The following is a 21460-nucleotide window of genomic DNA, read 5'->3' as shown; positions in this document are numbered from 1 at the left end:
ACTAGTGCTCTGCCACATTAAGTCATAGCCTTATTTCGTCCGTGGGATTCTTTAAATACAAGATTATGTCATCTGCAATGAGGGAGAGTTTTACTTCTTCTTTCCCTATTTGGATCCCCTTTATGTTTGCATCTTGTCTTATTGCTGTAGCTAGGCATTCTAATACTAGATTAAAGAGAAATGGAGAGAGTGGACATCATTGTCTTGTTCATGAGTTAAGAGGAAATGGCTTTAGTTTTTCATCATTAAGTATAATGCTGGCTGTAGGTTTGTCATATACAACCTTTATTGTATTGAGGAATGTTCCATGGATTCCTAATTTTTCCAGAACCTTCATTATAAAAGGGTGTGGATCTTGTCAAATGCTTTTTCTGCATCTATTGAGATAACCATGTGGTTCTTATCCTTGCTCTTGTTGATGTGATGAATTATATTAATTGATTTGCGTATATTGAACTAGCTTTGCATCCCTGAAATGAATCCTGTTTGATCGTGGTGTATGATTTTTTTGGATAAATTTTTGAAGTGAATTGGCCAAAATTTTGTTGAGAAATTTTGCATCAATGTTCATCAAAGAAATGGGTCTATAGTTCACAAGACACTATTTTGAAAACGAACTTTACAACTTTGTGTATGGGGTATTGAGGATGTGGGGAGGGAAAGGATATTAGAGGAAAAAACAAAGTAGGAGATAACAATGCTTGATAGGAAATGGATTCATTACCTTACTCCTGTAACTGTAACCCCTCTATATAGTATCTTTACAATAAAAAATATGTTTAAAAACAGAAAAAAAGCAACCAAGGGATGAAATAGACTGTGTACAATGAGCTCAAATCTATTAGAAACATAAAAGGACATTTTAATAGGATGGAAGAATGGCTGAAAATTTTATCGCCTCAGTACCATCTTCAATTGTCTTATTCCCCTAGAGTCATTAAATCCTTGCACTTCTGGGTGGCGCTTGTCTGTGTTCCAAATGGGCTCCCTTGATACTAGACAGAGACTTAGGACAGGGACCAAGATATATACAGCCCTTGAGGTAGATCACTGTCAGCATGTGTGTGATGAATCTAAGTTCGCACAGAATTGTTCATCAAATCTCTACTTGAGCCAGCATTCGTTTGAGGAGATGGACTGTATTGCTAACAAAGGCATCTGCTTCCAAAGGTGAAAATGCAAATGTGCTAGCCTGCATTTGTAAGTGCAGAAAGCAGAGGACATTGACTTTCTACATGATCACATTGGGTACTGTTTTCAAAAGCAGATGAGGTGAGCTGAAAATTAGGGGATACTTGAAATTTTCAGGAAAAGAGGTTAATCTCAACAGAAACAGAGATGAAGCAATGTCTTGTATTTAACCTAGGGAAAGCCAGCTAGGTTAAGACACTGTCCTCTAATGAAAAACTTTTTTGAAACTAGATGATTCAGGGACAAATGAAGAGAAGGCAAATAAAATGAGAAAGACAAATGCAAATACAAAGACACAGGAAAATATCAAAACCAAAAAAAAAGAGTAAAGAATAGACCATATGTACTGGAATATGTTTTATGTAAGTATTAGGTATGCAATAAGTATGGTAAGCATTTAATTTTAACAGTAAATACACAAGTATCAATTATTTGGCAAGTGGATTTTCTCTAGCAATGAGGTATTTTGTGTAGAATTAGACTAAGGAAGTTATACAAAACTGAAGATCTTGTATTTCTTTCCTCAAATACAGTAAATGAAAATCTTGTACTTGAGCAAAAAAGAACCAAGAGTCATATTGCTTGTCTTCCTGTCTTTGATCCTCAACTTTGGAGCCATCTTCCAAAGAGACGATTTCTTAGAAGCTATGGTCACACTTTGCAATGACAGCCACAGTAATTTCATCCTTCTGGGCTTCTCTGACAAGCCATATTTGGAGAAGGTCCTTTTCTGGGTCATTTTGATCTTTTATTGCTTGACCATTTCAGGAAATATGGTCATCATCCTTGTTTCCTGGAAAGATCCCAAACTCCATATTCCTATGTATTTCTTCCTCTCCAATCTTTCCGTCCTGGATCTGTGCTTCACCAGCAGCTGTGTTCCTCAGATGTTGGTGAATTTCTGGGGCCCAGAGAAGACCATCAGCTACCTTGGCTGTGCTATTCAACTCTATGTCTTCCTGTGGCTTGGGACAACCGAATGTGTCCTTCTTGTTGTCATGGCCCTTGATCGCTATGTAGCAGTGTGTCATCCACTGCAATATACAACTATCATGCACACCAAAGTCTGTGTGCAGCTATCCATCCTGGCCTGGGGCACTGGCTTGATTCAGTCTCTTATTCAGTCTCCGGCCACACTGCAGCTGCCCTTCTGCTTACATCGGATGATAGATGATATCGTGTGTGAGATACCAGCCCTGATCCAGCTCTCCAGTGCAGACACTACCCACATTGAAATCCAGATGTTCATATCCAGCATTATTCTCCTGATGGCACCCTTGATCCTTATCCTTTCCTCATATTGTGCTATTGCGAAGGCAGTGCTGAGGATAAAGTCAACAGCTGGAAAGAAGAAAGCCTTGGGCACCTGTACTTCTCACCTTCTGGTGGTCTCCCTCTTCTACGGCACAGTCACGGGGGTCTACCTTCAACCCAAAAATCCATATGCACATGAACGAGGCAAGTTTCTCACCCTTTTCTACACTGTGGTGACTCCAACTCTTAACCCCCTCATCTACACTCTGAGGAACAAGGAGGTAAAGGGGGCATTAATGAGATTAGGAAGGAAAACTTGGAAATCCAAGAATAACTAAGCAGGTTGTCTATGTTTCTTGATTGCTGAACTGGATAATAGAAAGTAACTCTTCATTAAAACCTAGAGAAAGAAAGAACTTTATTTTCTTATAGATATGATTTACATTTTATTCTTTAAATACTTATTGGGTCTTTGATTTTTTATCATGGTGTTATTTTAAGCACAGGTCTAGAAATGAATATTTTTAATAATGATTTCTTGAAAAACTATAATACAATTAGATTGTGTAAACTAAAGGAACTCAGTATTTTTGAAAATACACCAAGAATACAAAATGATCATAAACAAATAGCAGGGACAGAAATTAACAAACAATATGTTTTAATCATAGTGTAGAGAAAATTTGTTCTTCAAACCTTTTCTGGGGCTAATTATTATTCTTTATTTTTGCCGTATAGAGGTTTGAACTCAGGATCTAGGCACTGTGTGTGAGCCTGTTTGTGCTCAAAGCTATTACTCTACCACTTGAGTAGCATTATTTCCAGACTTTTCTGAGTAGTTTATTGGAGATGAGAGTCTCATGGACATCCTGCTATGGTTTAAACTGCGATTCTCAGTTCTTAGCCTCCTGAGAGCTAGAATTATAGGCATGAACCACCAGTACCTGCCTGGCTGATTATTATTCTACCTGATTTCCTTATTGCCTTTGAATACCATACAACAAAAGAGATTTATTTGTTGCTGCTTTTAGTTATTGCTTATGTCCTTTCCACCTGAACTAAAGTCCTGCTGAGTGTCTGACTTCCTGTAATAGTTTTCCAATCCAGTCTGCTCAGCTCCCAGCTGTCTCTTGTGCACTAGCAATAGTATTGTGTAGGGATAGAACTAGACCCAAGTAATGACCCTGCCTTTTTTTTTTTTTTTTTTGCTAGTCTTGGGGCTTGAACTCAGAGCCTAGACACTGTACCTCAGCTTCTTTTGCTAAGACTAGCACTCTACCATTTGAGCCACAGTGCCACTTGTGGTGTTTTTTCTGTTTATGTGGTACTGAGGAATTGAACCCAGGGCTTCATGCATGCTAGGAAAGTACTCTACCACTAAACCACATTCCCAGCCCTGTCTCTGCCTTTTTTTTCCAGATGGACTTTTCCAACTACTTCTAATCTGAATATTTCAAAACTTGGATTTTTGTTTGTTAATCAATTTTAACTTACTGTAAAAGTAACATAATCATCATGAGAATTTATCACAATTTCTTATACTCTGACAGTACCAATAATTATAAAATTATTTGGTTTTCCCTCTGCTCAAGTGCAGGGAATATACAGAGTCATTGAGAAGAAAACTAAGACAAACTTTTTTGTAGTATTTCACTTTAAAATTGCAGAATGGTGGTGATGCCAATGTCTACTAAGGGATAGGTAATAACTATTATGGAAATAGAGATTTAGTGTGATAGGCTCAACATTCTACTTTGTAAGTAGCACCGCTACTGTGTTCATGTATGCATTTGTATGTTTGCATTTTGTGTATAATTACACTAAAAATGAAAGGAGAAGTAGCATATTTAAATAGCCATTTATAAAGTTGCCATCATAAAAATTATAACATTATTATATTCTATTTCACTTAGACAATAGATGAATTCAACAAGTAATATTTGAAGAAAATAACAGTAACAAAAGCATGTAGTATCTAGATTTTCATTGGGGTTAATTTTGCCATTCAGACCATTTGCTCATTTGCTAAGACGTTGTCTGCTACAACAACTAAATCATTATTCCATACAAACACTGAGATGTCACAACTATATCATTATTCCACACGAACACTGAGATGTCATTTCCCTTTATCTCAGCTCTTGCATTTCATTTTCTGAATCACACTTCAAAGCCAGTTTCAATTCTCAAAAAATCTTAAAAGCTCCCTCTTTATGATTTCTCATCCAGATCAAATGCCTGCTTTTTTTATTTTCCCATCAGTGTGCCACTTGGATAATGTCATCCAAACCAACACATGCTTATGTCTCTAGCATTTGAGGGTAGCAGTACTATCTTGAACACTTTGTGGTCAGTGCCCAACTGTCTTAACTTATTGACATTGTTACTGCATTAGACTATAGGAACATGCATACTCCTAAAAGAATGCACAGGAATAGGAAATACAAGTTTGCTTTTCTAAGAAATCTATATTTGGGTAAGGAAAGATGGAATAAATTTAAGATTATTGCCAGTTCTACAAATAATTTTACCTTAATTGTCTCAGATGTCACATTTAGTATGATCAAACTGCACATACTTTGAGCTAGAGTGGAAACATGATAATAGTACATGAAACATTAATTTCAGTGGTAAAGTTCAAAATTAAAAATGCAGAGAATGAATAGCTTACAAGAAATTTAGATGTTATTCAAATTTACCTACCCCAAGTTCTATCTTGAGTTAGGATTAGAAATCATGTGTGTGTGTGTGTGTGTGTGTGTGTGTGTGTGTGTGTGTGTGTGTGTGTGTGTGTGTGTGTGTGTGTGTGTGTGTGCCTGGACTTGAACTCAGGCCTGGACACTGTCTCTGAGCTTCTTGTACTCAAGAATAATGTTCTACCATAGTTATTTTTCCTATGCATGGGTATGTATACATTTTTGGGGGGGATTTAGAGGGGAAATTTTAGACAACTTCCATTCCACAATCTTGGTTGGTGTTCACATATTTTTAAGTGCTGCCAATAGATTATTTCCACAGGTAAGAGGGTAACCATTTGTTTGCTAGAATCTTCTCTTGAGGCAACTCTATTTCTACAACAGCTTTCTTTTTTTTTTTTTTTTTGAGGTTTTGTATTCGAGGCTTCCTTTACTCCTTCATGTGGTACATACATCAAAACCATCCTCAGGAATTTTAGTGCTTGAGTCCTCAGTTTCATAGTTAGTGAACATTTTCTCCAAAAGGTTTCCTAAGAATTTATCCAGTTATTTCTTTTTTTTTTTTTTGGGGGGTCCGGTTGTGGGGCCTGAACTCTGGGCCTGGGCGCTGTCCCTCAGCTCTTCAGCTCAAGGCTAGCGCTCTACCACTTGAGCCACAGTGCCACTTCCGGCTTTTTTTTCTTTTTGCTTATGTGGTGCTGAGGAATCGAACCCAGGGCCTCAGGCATGCAAGGCAAGCGCTCTACCACTGAGCCACCTTCCCAGCCCCCTCCAGTTATTTCTAAGCTTAATGTTTCATCGAGAGCTGTTCCAGTTCTTTATGAGGCCTGAGTTAGAAACAGCAGTGGTGGAAGACACTTTCTAGAAGCAGCCCTGGTGAAGAAGAAGTAAGCCAATAAATATATCTCATTTGTTTCTGCTTTATATTCAGAATGAATAACAACACATAGTTCTCTGCAAATCAATATTTTAGTATCTATGAGATAAACACCGAGGAGTGGTACAAAGGGTCACAGGCTCAATCGATGACTGTTTATGAAACTTCAAAAATAAAAATAAAAAAGGGTTTTCCCAAACAGTTGTACTGTTTTGTCTTTGTGGAAGCAACGTAAGTGAGATTTGATTGTTCTACCTTCTCCCTAGCCTTTGATATTGTCATGCTTCTGAATTTCAGTCATTCTGTTTGATATTTAGTAGCATCTCATTCTGATTTTATTTTACATTTTTGTGTTAACACTTTTCATTATACTTACTGGTCATTGACTGTATATATTTTCTGTCAGTGAATTGTTTCTTTGGATCCCTTCCCTTTCACAAAATTAAATACTTTTTTGATTTGAAGGATTTATTTTAATATATTTTGGATAAATCTCTGGACATATATGGATATGTGCAAATACTTTCATTATACATCTTGTTTTTCCATTTTTCCATTTTGATGTGAAGTTTCAAGTGTTAATAATATAGCATAATACTATTATATAGACTATTCACCGATCTGTTATAAAGTATGCACTATGAAAACTTAAAATCAAGGCAAATCTATTTATTACTTTAAATACTTGTTTTGTGTTTGACTTTTCCTACTTTTAAAAAGACATACTACATTATCAATGGCCACTTTATTCATCCTATATCTTTATAACTTTCTAAAGATTTTACCCTGCTTGAATGAGGCTGTGATTACTCCCCCTTTCCCTTTCTGTTATCTTTAGCCAATTTTTCTTCATTCAACTTATTGAATAATAATTATTTAAACACTTATTCTTTGCTGCAAAATGTCCCTTGATTTTCTGCTTTGCCTCCTCCCATTCTCATATTAATAATACAAAAATAGTATTAGCATCACATGACACATCCCACAAGGGAAATGGAGACAGCAAATTCAATAAGGGTTTGCATGCTGCTGCCCAATTGTGCAGCATGATGACTGTATGAAGTGCCTGTGGAAAGGGGGCTTCCTTCAACTGAGTCATGGATCTATCCAGTAGATGAATGTTTAGTTAGCTAAAGCCACTTGACAGGGCTTGCATTCAAACCACACCAACTATTTCATCTTGAGTGTTCTATTTGGTATTTGCAAGGGAAAATATAATGCTCCCTTCACACATTTTCACAGGGATTCTAAAGTGGTATATTGTGTATGTATGTATGTATACATGCATGCATGTATGTATGTATATATTTATGTATGTATGTATATTTGTACATGTATGCCTGCATGTATCTCTGTGCTTAGTACAGCAGAGGGGGTTGGAGGTGAAAGTGAAGGTTTGCTGTGGGCACTGTGGCCCCTTGGCACTTTCTGGTGATGAATCCAATTAAAAACAGACAGTGAAGAAAAATCTTGCAGAAAATAATAGAATCAAATATGTCTTGTGCCAGTGGCATATTGAGGTTTTGCCACAGAACAAATCATGGCAAAGTAGTTAGGAAGCCCGTATTGCCTTTAGATTATTTCATCCTCCACTCTCTAGATGTCTGATTTTAGCCTGACCTCTCCAATAGCCACTTTGTCTTTCATCCTGTCACTCATGTTACCAAGCCTCTCTAAACCAGATGCCAGCATGAGATTCAAAACCATTGTATTCTTGTACTTTTAATAAGTCCAACTCTGATTTCCTCTAAGGTATAATTAATCAATCCTTATTTATTGCATAAGTGGTTTATTTACATGATGGTTTCATACTGCAGATGTGAAATGCAAAGTGGAAGTGCACATTGGGACTGTTGATGTAACAGTATGATTCCATTTATTGCTATTCATCTTTGGATATAGGTAGTTCATTTCTGCCTTCTGGGAGATAATGAATTATGCTTATTCTGGATAACTGGGGAGAAATTCTCAAGGACTTTCAAGGAAGCAATTTATATATTGTGTTTAAAGTCAAGGAAATACTAAGAGAGATTATCATTTAAGAAAGCTGTGACCTATGGGATCTAATTATGTATTGGAATGGAGTTACTAATGTTTATGATTTCTTATCCTATGGGATTTTGTCACTTTACATTTTAACTTCTCCCAATACTATCTGATGATATTAAAAAGTTTCAAATGGATTTCATAACAGTTCATTCAGTAAGATTACCTTTAAAGGTATTCCTTATTTTAGATAACAATTAAGTTAGTGTTGAGAGTGCAAGTGAATCAGTTAATGCTAAATTGTATGTCTGCTTCTAGTTTCATGTGTCAGGGGTCATCACTGTAGCACTAATGAGTTACTTAATAACTAAGGATGGATTATTGTTCAGATCCAGTACTTAACAACCCTTCTATCCAGCGTAAAGTCAACTCATTAACTGGCCAAAATAAAGGCATTTTCCCTAAAATAAGAAATGAGACAATGGTTTTTTTTTTACCTCTACTCTTTTTGTTTTTTATTTTATTATTAAGTAGTTGTATAAAGAGATTACAAGTCTTTAAGACAGGTAATGAATGCAATGAAGCTAGATCAAAGTCACCCCTTCCATCTTTTTCCACCATCCCTACCTTCAAGTTACTCATTAACCACCAAATTTAATGAATGCTAACTTTAAATTATATAGATAGATAGACGTTGTTATTATTATTATTACTATCTTCATTGCTTTAGATCTAGATTCATATGTAAGTAAATACATGAGGTATTTTCCCTTATGAAGATCTCCAGTTCCATCAATTTTCTTTTTTTTAATTATATGCTTGTTTTCTTTTAAGTAGTTGTACAAAGCGATTAGCATCCAACGTGTCAGTTTGTAAGTAGAATGCATTTTGATAGCTATCATCCCTTTTATCATTCTCCCCCATTCCTCACAATCCAAGCCCTCCTTTCTCTCTATATACTTATTCAATAAAATAAATGGTGGAGTTCTTAGCCTATGAAATAAAGCAAGAGAAAGAAATAAAAGGGATACAAATAGAAAAGGAAGGAGTCAAATCACCCATATTTCCACCCTTTACTTAAAAAGTAATAGAGTACATAAAAATTCTTAAGGCACAGACAAAATCAACATGCAAAGATCAACGCTTTTCTATATATCCGTGATGACCCTATAAAGAAAAGAATAAAAGGAAATAACCCCAATCACAATAGCCTCAAAATTATAAAGAAATTAGTTTAACTAAGGTGGTGAGAGGTTTCTATAGTGAAAACTATGCGACTAAATAATGACATTGAACAAGATACTACACAATGGAAAACCTAAGTTCTGAATTGGCAGAATTAATGGGAAAGCGGCTATCTTTCCAAATGTGATATATAAATTGCAACACAATCCTCGTTAGAGTTTCAATGCCATTCTTTACAGAAACAGAACTGTCAAACCTAATAGTCAAAGCAATCCTGAAATAAAAAAGAATGATGGAGGTTTCATTATACCTGACTTCAAATCATATTACCAATCCGTAGAGACAAAAACTGTATGATATTGGTGCAAAAGCTGATGTGTTAAGCAATGAAATGAAAGACAGGACCTAGAAATAAGTTCACATAGCACAGTATCTAATATCCCATTAAGGTTCCAAAACATGCTATAGATAACAGATAGCCTCTTAAAAAATAATACTTGTGTTGGGTGGTATGGAGGTGTACAAATATAGCACCTGAAATAGGGTAGATTCAAGGGAGAAGTCACAGAGTGTAATTCCTTAGGAAGACAAAGTCAAAATTCAGCAAAATAAAACACCAGAAAGTGGGAGGAAAGGGGTAGGGTGTGCTCAAGGAGAAAGGAGTGGACAACGTGGAGGAGAAAATGGGGAGAATGCAGTGAAGAATCCAATGTATATCCTACAAAATCAAGAAGCCTGAAGGAAGGGGTGAGTGAGGGAGAAATGGGTGAGAATGTTGAAAGAGGTGACACTGATCAAGATGCATTGTATTCATAAACTTCTTTCTTAAATGGAAACTTCTTTGTACAACTACTTAAAGATAATTTTTAAAAATGATACTTGGAAAACTTTATGCTTTCATGTAAAAGATTAAAATTAGATGCTTGCCTCTGTATATAAAAATGAATTTAATTTTTTTTTGTCAGTCATGTAGCTTGAACTCTGGGCTTGGGCACTATCCCTACACTCTTGAGCTCAAGGCGAGTGCTCTACCTCTTGAGCCACAGCAGCACTTCTGGTTTTCTAGTGGTTTATTGGAGATAAGAGTCTCAAGGATTTTCCTGCCCGGGCTGGCTTCGAACGGTAATCCTCAGATCTCAGCCTCCTGAGTAGCTAGGATTACAGGCGTGAGCCACTGGCGCCCGGCGAATTCAATTTTTTATTTGAAGAAATTAAAACATTCTTCTAGACCGCAATGCAAATGTTGAAAACACTAAGAGAAAACATAGAAAACATTTTAAATATAGATATAGGCAAGGAACTAGCAGTAAGAATTGATGAGTTAGGAATGCATCAAATTAAGAAGAAAAACTGGGGCTGGGAGTCGGTGGCTCATGCCTCTAATCCTACCTACTCAGGAGGCTGAGAGCTGAGGATCACAGTTCAAAGGCAGCCCAGTAGGAGAGTCCATCAGACTCATCTCCAATTAACCACCAGAAAGCCAGATATGGCACTGTGCCTCAAGTGGTAGAGAATTCACCTTGAGCTGAAGAGCTCAGGGACAGGGCCCAGGCCCAGAGTTCAAGCTCCAACAACCGACAAAAAGGAGGAGGAGAGGAGGAGGAGGAGGAGGAGGAGGAGGAGGAAGAGGAGGAGGAGGAGGAGGAGAAGGAGGAGGAGGAGGAGGAGGAGGAGGAGGAGGAGGAGGAGGAGGAGGAGGAGGAGGAGGAGGAGGAGAAGAAGAAGGAGGAGAAGAAGGAAGAAGAAGAAGAAGAAGAAGAAGAAGAAGAAGAAGAAGAAGAAGAAGAAGAAGAAGAAGAAGAAGAAGAAGAAGAAGAAGAAGAAGAAGAAGAAGAAGAAGAAGGGCGCTGGTCTCAAAAACTTTAGTAAAGAAAAAATCCAATTGTTAAATGAACATGATTTTTTCTTCCTTATTATTATCTTCCAGTAGTTTCACAAGGGGGAGGTTAATTTAACATGTCTATTTATGTTTACAGTGCATCTCTATCAGGGATAGAGATTACCATTCTATTACCATTCTCCTCCCACCTTCCCACATGATTTCTCAAGTTTCTTACTTCCGTTTTCATGGATGTACTCTGAGTGTTTTGACTTTAACAGGCAGTCTTTAAAAGAAGAGGTATAAATGACTAATAAATTCATGAAATGTTGTTCAACATCCTTAGTTACAGAAGAGAGAAAAATGGAAACACTATTGAGATTCCATCTCCCATCAGCCAGAATGGCTATTTTCAAGAAACAAACAAGTGATGGCAAAGATGTTGGGGAAAAGGGATCCTTATGGCCTGTAAACTAGGGTTGCCCCTATGGAAATAATAAAGACATGCCTCAAAAAGCCTAATTACCATATGATCCTGCTATAACACAGTTGAGCATTTATTGGAAGGAATGTCAACATACAAGTGGAGACACCTGTAAACCCTTATTTATCGTGGTATTTTTCATAATAGCAAAGAATGGTGCCAGCCTATTGCCCATCAAAAGATGGATGGAAGTCAGACACCCGTAGCTCCCACCTGTAATCTTAGACACTCAAAAGGCTAAGATCTGAGGATCTTGGTTCAAAGCCAGCCTGGATAGGAAAGTCTATGATACTCTTATCCCCAATTAACTAACAAAAAGAAGAGCGTAGAGGTGTGGCTCCAGCAGTAGAGCATCAGCCTAGAATGAAAAAGTTAAGGGACAGTGCCCAGGATCAGAGTTTAATCCTCAGTACCAGAACAACAAACAAAGAAAAAAAAGAAAGATGAATGGATAAAGATAATGTGGTATATGTGTGCCAGGGAGTAGTATTCACTCATAAAGAAGACTATAATTATATCCTTTGCAGCTAAATTGATGGTAATGTATCTTATTGTGTTAATCAAAGTAAGCCAGATTCAGGGAAATAGATACTGTATATTTTCTCTCTCATGCAGAATATGGGCCTAAAAATAAAAAAGAATATAAACCTTAAAAGGGAGCTACTGTGAGGGTTCATCAGTGCATCAGTGCATAGAAATGGGAAGAGATAGTGTATGTGAGGGAGGGGAGAATATGAGAAATGTGTATGTATGAGAGTTTAGAGTTAAAATAATTTCTAGTGTACTTCCAGATATTCACAAGGAAGGTACAAGAAGATTGTGAGTTCAAGGCCAATTTGAGCAAAGTTTGGGAGCCCCTATCTCAAAATCAAAATAAGAAGATAAACAGTTAGTGGGCACAGCTCAAGTTGTAGCATGCTTATCAGGCACGTACAAGGCCCTAGAGTCAGATCTATGTACCAAAAGAAATCATTAATAATCTCAGACCAAGAGATAATCACAATTGTTTTTGTTATGTGCTTTTCCATGCTTATCTATGCATATGCTATTTATAATATTAGAAAAACAATTCACCTCTTATGTTGTGCTTCAGTCCTGTATTAAGATTTTGGAAGGATTACAAAAAGGCAATGCATGTTTAAAATTCAATTTATTGACCGTACAATAAATGTTGCATGATTTTCTCTTGAAGACATAAAAGAACCACACATTCAAATTGGAATGGACCAATAGCCCCTAAAGTGATGTGTACAAATCCAGTTTGACGTGTGAAATGAGTTTAACAGGCATTACAGACAGGTGACTGACAACCAAGAACTGCAGAAATCACCCTATCTGTTAAAATATTTTACTTGGCTCTGACTCTAGAGCAGAAATCTAGTCTTTGTTCGCCACCTAGCGTCAATGCCTCAGAAGTGACTATAGGCTCACCACACAAGATACACAAAAGCAGAGTGTGGGAAAATTATTCTATGCACAGTCCGTCCTTATCCTTATTATAGTCTCTACTGATCTCAGTGAAGTGTCTGACCATGGGAAGTTAAGCTTGATTTGCTGCGTTGCGGCACACAGGATAGCTAATGGTTGGATTGCAGCAAGATTGGATTGCAGGATTTGTGTCACGACACTAATCAGCAAAGGACAGCAAAACATGCTCAACTTCTCAGTGCAGAAACATTCAGATTACTTATCCAATATTACAATAATATACAAATGGTATATTTCCTAGTATGCAAATATTTATGTGCATTTGATTTTACACACATATTTATGCCCATATACATATATTTATATGCAGTTGACTATATATGGCAAATTGTAAATAAAATATTTCTATTTTTTTTCAAAAAATAAAATAATATTTTATTCATTTTGCTTCTTGATGCGTCTTAAGCACTCTTTAATCATTTAACATTTTGCTTTTATTTAGTAACAGCTCACCTTATGAATTTAATGAGATTTTTAAATAGCTGCATTTCAGGATTGTGATTATCTGGAAATTATAATTCTTCCTAGCATTTGTGATTTAATTTAATGCTACCATTTCATCATTGTTCTTTCTATTTAATTGTTATTGTAAAGTTGATATACAGAAGGGTTACAGTTACATGGATCAGGTAATGAATGAGTACAATTTTTTTCAACTATGTCTCCCCTTCCGTCATTCTCTTCCAGTCTTTCCCATTCTTTCCATGGTGCCGTCTTGCTTTGCTGAAGGTATTTTTTCATCTTCAAGTTTAAAAAACAGAGACCTTAAATATAGGCATGCAAATAAATGGAGAAGGCAGGTAAATATAAACCTAATAGTATCTAACTTTATGAATAAAATATGCTGCTAAGTGAATGTTTATTCCCAAAACCCACAAGTTTATTTATTAATTACTACATGCAGTAGTTATTTTAAAAAGAATTTTATCTAACACAGAACAGGATTCTGAAACTTATTCTGTCTTTTTCTAACTACATAACAATAACTTGTAACACAAGTTCTTTAGTTTTTCTGGAATTCAGTGCCCTTTTATAATCCAGATGTGATTAGTGAGTTTGTGAAGTTTAAACAAATCAGCACAAAAAGAACAAATTCTATGTGTTATTGTTCATATGTAAAATATGAATATTTGACCCAAGAATATGCCTCTATACTCCTAACAGAAAACCTAAATTAAGCAGACTGAGGATTCTAAGTGTTAGCAAGAACATCAGCAGATAGCTGGCCATTTTAGTATTTTTAACTGGTTATTTAATTTATTATTTAAGCAATAGTAAAGTAAAAACTAAAAAGATAAAATTTGTAGAAACATCATCAAGACACAAATTTTGACTAATTCTGTGTATACAAACATATCATAGTGATACAGTCAAATTATCATTCATCAGTTTTGTATTAAATAATTCACCTTGCTTAGGGTTTGGGAGATAATAAAATTTGATATATGTGGTTGTAACACATTTTTTCTGACCTAATTTGTCCAACTTACAATGTCATAAATGTTGTTGTTGTTGTCTTCCATAAAACAGAACTATCTTACAAGTCCTGAAAGAACCTGAATTTCAAATCACTAATCCTTTAAATGTCATAGCAACCAAATCATAGAAGACTGAGTAGGAAAAGATATTCAGTTCCATGCTAAGACTCCCTTTTAGTACACAATTTTATAAAAGCTAAAATATTAAGGCCATCTTAGGTACCCAGTCTTTTTCTGCAGACACTGAAAGTTTTTGTGAATTCTCTCTCAATATTTTTATATATGTATGTCAATATACATACATATGTCAATATACATATAAATGTAAATGTCTCTCTCTATATATGCCAATGAGGGACAGAGGAAGAGAGTGCTGATCTTTAGAATTAGTGATTCATATTGATGTAAACAAAAAGAAAGCTCAGAGAAGATTCCCTGACACATCAGAAAGACAAAACAAATAAATTTACACCTTCTGAAAAAGGCTTTATAATTCCTAGACACATCTGAATTTTCAGGCAAATAAACAGTCATGAGCACTTGTATACATAAACTCCCAAAAGAATTAGAGTTCAATTTCTTGTCACTTTTTACCTCGCCAGGACTGGGTTCCTATGCTCTTCCTCTTGACAGAAATCACCTAATAATCTAAATGCTATAAATTAAAACTCAAAACCTACTATCAGTTGTCTATGATGGATAGTCAAAATTTCATTGAAAACCTGCCTTGACAAAGAATCAAACATAGACTATAGAAACCCAAAGAGTTCCATGAGGAGACTTCCCAGTGCAGCAGGGGTAGTGTAGACCATGTACATTTTCATGTGTTTTTTTCCTTGACCCAAGTATCAAAATGAGCAATGTATCATTATACTGATAGCAATAAACTGTTAAAGATGAACCCAAACATATGTAGCTATTTTGCAGTGCGCTGTTTATTCTGTATAAAAAGCAATTGACTAATAGATATATCTCTGCTAATAAAACAGAGCCGAAAGTTTTATATTAAAAAAAAAAGGAATAGGAAAGGACTAGAGATTCTGGAAACAGGTCTTGTTTGTACTTTGTTGGGCAACCTTACAGTCCAGCAGATAGCAAAGATGTTGATCTAGATAGGACTTATCCTCCAATGTTCCAAACCAGAAAAATGAAAGGAAGCCATTTCAGTTGCTTATAATTTCTCCAAAAGTTGTGAGTTTTGTTATTCAGCACATATCTCATGTCATTTACTTCAGGAGAATTTCTCACTCTCCTGTGGTCTTCTCTTTCCTCACCAGCCTTCTCAAAGCTCCTTTTACATCTTTGTTTCTCAGAGTGTAAATGAGAGGGTTTAGAGTGGGAGTGATCACAGTGTAGAAAAGCGTGATGAACTTCCCTTGGCGGTGAGCATAGGAGCTGTTGGGCTGGATGTACACAGCTGTGATGGTGCCGTAGAAGAGGGACACTACAATCAGGTGGGAGCCACACGTCCCAAGAGCTTTGCGCCAGGCTTCTGCGGACCTGATCTTCATCACTGCTTGAGCGATGCATCCATAGGAGACCAGAATAAGTGTCAAGGGAAGGAGGAGCAGCACCAAGGAAGCCATGAAGAGCTGGACCTCATTGGCATGAATATCCACACAGGCCAGCTTGATCATGGCGGGAACTTCGCAGATGAAGTGATAAATTCGATGGTTTCCACAACGAGGCAGGCGAAGGGTGATGGTTCCTTGAATCAGTGTGTTGCCCACTCCACTCAGCCAGGCCACTCCTGCAAGAGACTGGCAAAGCCGTGGGTGCATCACTGCGGCATAATGAAGTGGTCGGCAAACAGCAGCGTACCGATCAAACGCCATGACAGCCAGGAGAACACATTCAGTGGATCCCAGGGCCAGAGACACGTAGAGTTGAATGGCACAGCCTGTGGGAGAAATTGTCTTGGATGGACCGTGGAGGTTCCACAGCAGCTGGGGAACAATGCTGGTGGTGAAGCAGAGGTCAACGAAGGAGAGATTGGTAAGAAAATAGTACATGGGTGTGTGGAGCATGGAATCCAGGCAGGAGACGAGGATGATTGCTGTGTTACCTACCAGTGTCAGGAGGTAAGAGACCAGCACGGCCACAAACAGGATCTTCTCAAGTTGTGGCTGATCTGAGAAGCCCACCAGTATGAAATCACCTCCTGAACTCTCATTAATCGTCTTCATCACTCTACTCCTGAAAAGGAGAAAGACAAGTAATAAAAATGTAGGTGTTACTGGAAAGCAATCAGAACGAAATATACACCTGAGAGACATTGACCCTAAGGATGAAGAATCAGTGCATGTTATGTATGGGGAGAAGAGAGAAAGAGACAGAGACCAAATCGGATGGACAAAGACATGGAGAATTGTATATTCTCATGAGGAAATAAAATAAATCAGAGTTCACAGACAACTGTCAATAGATATACTGAACTATGAAATAAATGGCCCATACAAAATTATTGTTCAGTTTTTCCAAAATAGTTCATTCTTTGTTCTGAAAATCCACTTTTTAGTTCCTCAACAGCATCTATTAGAAAAGCAGATGTGCTATCAAATCAGTGAACATCTTTGTAGCTATTCTGTCAACAGCAAACAATAAAAGTAACAAAAGTAGACAAATGTTTGAAATGTCAGTTGAAATGTTGAAAATGTCAGTACTTTATCTGATATATGCATTTGTCAATATCATACTAAGGGTGAAATATCCAACCATCATGTTTTAATTGCTTGTTTGACATCATCTTCTTTTTAGTTTTCTATTCATATTTTTCACATAATATAAAAAGGGACTATCTAGAGTATTTTAACAGAATCCACTGAGGGTAGCATTATTTCTTGTAGGTTGAAACAAAACTTATGTTTGTAAAAACATTATTTTAGAGTTGGATGTTTTATTTTTATATTAATAAAACTAAATTTTTTCATTTTTCATATCTTTCATAAAGTTATGTTTGGAGTATAAACTGCATTTTCCTTTTACAATACCATATTGTGTAGTGGAGAATGGCAAGTCCAATTAATTCCTCCTTTTTATTTGATTTTAAAAAATAATTTTATTATCTTTACATAGTTGTACAAGAGTTACCAATGCAACAAAGCAGTTTATGAACACAATGTGTCTTGATTGCTTCTTAACTAAATTTTAAAGAAATTTTTAAAGAAATTTTTATTCAATTTTATTACAGTAACTTCCTTGCTAAGTCCATCTGATTTTCCTAATATTGCTCAATCCTATACAAAAGAAATATTTTTAACTGATGTCCTAGATGAGAAAACATTCTAAGTAGTTGTTTATCTTTGGCTTTTAGTCTTGCCCATTTCTTGCTCATATATGGTCATTAGAATCACTGAAAAATAGGATATTTATCAATATATTTTTATTTCAACAAAAAATATTGATATATTTTTGTAATTTTTATTTCTTAAAATTTCAAATTAATAAACTCTTTTTAAACTCAAAGCTCAAATTTGGTCCTCCTTTTTGTTTGCAGAATTATCTCCCGCCATTTCTGATTTCATTCAATCAAATGAAATTTTCAAGTACTTACTCAAATCATTTGCTAATTCTGTCTCTATGGCTCTTTCTTTTTTTTCATTGTATTTACTGTTTTTAATATGTTTTTATTGTAAAAATACTGCACAGAGGGGCCATAGCCACATGAGCAAGGCGATGTGTACATTTCCTATGGAGTATTATTCTATGGCTCTTTCTGTTAATTAACCTTATCAGATTTTACTCACCTGTTAATTTTGACTTTTGGATGAACATCTTCTAAGATGTACTATGATCCACTCCATAAAAACTTCTTTTCTGAAAAGTAGAGTTTTTTGTAACTCTGTCATTTTATTTAATTAAGCATGACAAGGTACCTAAAATGAAAAGGAAACTCTTTATTGCCAATGATATTTCTTTTAAATGTCTTTTTTCTTTTTTAATGTTTCTTCTTATCCTAAGCATGCAGGCCTATTTTTGAATCAGATTAGGTAATAAAGATATTTTTTAATGAACTGGTGCCATTATTAGTTCTTTTCAGCTATATTTTCCCTATTTCCTGTTTAAATGTTTAAAATGTTTAAAATATTTTAGTATATAGCACTGTAGCATGCATACAATAATTTTCTGATTTCAAAGGATACATGTGTTTGCCTCACTCTGTGCCCTCTCCATTATTTAGCCAAGGAATTTCATATCCTTAGAAACTCTATCAGATCAGTTTTAATGCTTTGAAATAGACTTAACAGAAATGCTTGGGACTTTTCTCAAGTTAACTACTATATACTATATCTGCAAGTTTTCCTTCCTATGCAGTTACCATGTCCAATGTGTATATTTAATTCAGTGTTATACCATTCAATCATTAGTCCCTGGAAAAATTGAGTTTATGAGTATCATAATTTACAATATCTTACATCTTTAAATGCATATATTGTAATATGAGAATATTCTTTTTTTGTTTTCTACAATTACTGCATATACATATACACAAACATAACTTATCTGCTCAGTAACTGTACACATGGAAAGCTATTACTATATCAGAAAGACTATCTTCAGCATCACAGCAAACCACATAGTTTGAAGGAATCTTTAAAAATTAACAGTCAATAGGATATATTCCACAAAGCTACTCTTACTTTTTTTCTATTTTTGTATTTTCCTTTTCATTAATACACACTGTAAAAAATTAAGAGAACTATAAAAGTACTTCATTTCAAGCACAATCCTTTTATAATATAAACAGTAAATGTCAACTCAATATATTATTTCATAATAAAAGCATTTAATAGAAAGCAAAGATAAAAACACATTAGTTATTGTCTGGATGGTTTGAGAAGGCTGACATAAACACTCAAAGAAAATGTTTATGTTTTCTCCACATAGGGACATTACAGTAGATATAGATGAAGAAGAGAAAAGACATAGTCATTTCATCTTTACCTCTGCAAACTTGGTTGCTTCTCACTAGTTCTGTAAGGTGAGAAGATACTTATTTCCACAGTTATAAAATAATGAAAAAATGTTCTGTAACAAGAAATGATGTGTGGCCTAGATTGGGACTCAAGGAACTCTATATTCCTCATAGGGCAATTAATGCCAGCACAAGAGTGACCAAGAGCAGAGGTCTCCCAGGGAGAGTGTGTGGAAAGAAACTCTTCTGAATACTTACAGCTTCAACCTGAAAAGTTGCCAGGGCCCTCAATTCAAATTCTGCAATAAAATCTTGAAGAAAGCGAAAATAAAGTTTTCACCTTCAACGAGGTAAATGTACAAAGTCATGATTCCCATGGAATTGTCACCCAATGGCCCCATGGTTAAAGAAGCACTGTGTAATCAGGACGTAATTATCAAGACCTCTTAAAAACACATTTGTATATGTCCTATACCAAGTTAGCCACTAATCACATGTGGATTCTGTTTCAAGGAGATGAAAACAGATAATTTGGCAGTAATACATTTGCCTTGTCACTATTTCTTAAACTTTGTATAAGGTTCACAGATCAAATAAAAATTTTGAGAGTTCTTAAACATACAGAGGTTTTAAAACCTGACAAAATATATTGATACTTTTTAGAAATTCACAAAATTCAAAGACTAAGTAGGCCTGCTTACATCAAATTTCTTCCAAAATAGCCTTTAATATGTTAACAGCCCATACATGTTTTAGTTATATAACGTTCTGTTCAGTAACTTAATATTTTGTTAAGAATTTGTATGAATAGGGCATTAAGGCAGGTGTTAAGAGACCTTGTCACTGAATTAGGCATTTGCGAATAGGAAGTGCATCTGCACTTTCTAGACTCATTTCATCGTATGTCATTGTACCTAAAAATATTTGGAAACAGATAAACACAAATATTATAAAACTGATGTATAGGTGTCAATTTGATCCAAAATAAAGGCATTATAATATTGAGACAGATTAGAGTGAATGATCTATCTCTTTGGGAGGGAACACTCTATTAAGTATTAATAAATTTCTGCTGATCTTGATAAGTTGTCATTGTAAGCAAACCTTTTTTTTTGGGGGGGGGGTTCAGTTGTGGGGCCTGAACTCTGGGCCTGGGCGCTGTCCCTCAGCTCTTCAGCTCAAGGCTAGGGCTCTACCACTGGAGCCACAGCACCACTTCCGGCTTTTTATTTTCTGCTTATGTGGTGCTGAGGAATCAAACCCAGGGCCTCATGTATTCAAGGCAAGCGCTCTACCACTGAGCCACCTTCCCAGCCCGTAAGCAAACCTTTAAATGCTTAATTTTCCTTTGAATATGCTAAGGTATTGGAGATTGAGCCAGTGTGACAGACCCTTGCTAATGCACCATTTGCCTGGATGAAGAACAATCAGCAAAACTGCCAACCATTTTGGTTACAGCCTTAGCTGCTTTGAATATTCATAGATGTCTTGAGGATATTACAGAGTCACCATTGCCTTAAGCAGAACTCTGACTCCAGATGACGCTTAGCCACAATTGTTTCAACAACTATGTTAGACATTTTGCCATCACACAGCTCAATATACTTGAGGTATTTTCACTTATGGCATACTCCTTTTCTGACTATATAATATGGCTGTTAAGTTGTTGAACGCAAGCAGAAGACATGCGCCTGTGCGTCACACAATGAGCAGAACCTGTCAGAACCAAAGATGTCAGTGCTCTGAAAAAGAGCAGAATAATTACTGTCGTTGTAGAACAAGGAAAAGGTCAATTTAAATGATAGAAAAGTTTATCATGATCTACTTTTTCCATTCACCTTCCTCTATAATGAGGAGACACCAGTCTATATAAAGAGACACCAGTCTAACTCCCACGCATAGGAGTGTTTCCTTCATTACACAGATAAAGCAGACCTTCCTTGCAAATTATCAGACTTGTTTTAATTTTTGTGGAAGCTATTTGAAAGAATGATATAATAAGTTCATCTGCCAAAATCTATAATAATTCACAGACAAAACAAGAGCCCTTGATCAGATAACTCATTGATGAATTCTACCAATTATTT

General features: G+C 35.9%; 2 protein-coding genes across 2 annotated transcripts; one reads left to right on the top strand and one right to left on the bottom strand.

The window, feature by feature from the left end:
* Positions 1-1838: 1838 nt before the first annotated feature.
* Positions 1839-2783, top strand: LOC138827972 (olfactory receptor 2H2-like). The gene has a single exon (XM_070023546.1). It carries the CDS (start codon positions 1839-1841, stop codon positions 2781-2783), a length of 945 nt encoding a protein of 314 aa, XP_069879647.1.
* A 12919-nt stretch (positions 2784-15702) lies between these two features.
* Positions 15703-16644, bottom strand: LOC138827795 (olfactory receptor 2G3-like). Its single transcript, XM_070023410.1, has one exon. It carries the CDS (start codon positions 16642-16644, stop codon positions 15703-15705), a length of 942 nt encoding a protein of 313 aa, XP_069879511.1.
* Positions 16645-21460: the final 4816 nt, after the last annotated feature.

Source organism: Dipodomys merriami, unplaced genomic scaffold, assembly GCF_024711535.1.
Source record: "Dipodomys merriami isolate MVZ:Mamm:240054 unplaced genomic scaffold, mDipMer1.0.p SCAF_16, whole genome shotgun sequence".
Classification (NCBI taxonomy): domain Eukaryota; kingdom Metazoa; phylum Chordata; class Mammalia; order Rodentia; family Heteromyidae; genus Dipodomys; species Dipodomys merriami.
This window is presented reverse-complemented; position numbering and strand designations above follow the sequence as displayed.

Coding starts and splice junctions, on each gene's coding strand:
- LOC138827972 (XM_070023546.1), top strand. CDS start 1,839: ATGGTCACACTTTGCAATGACAGCCACAGTAATTTCATCCTTCTGGGC.
- LOC138827795 (XM_070023410.1), bottom strand. CDS start 16,644: ATGAAGACGATTAATGAGAGTTCAGGAGGTGATTTCATACTGGTGGGC.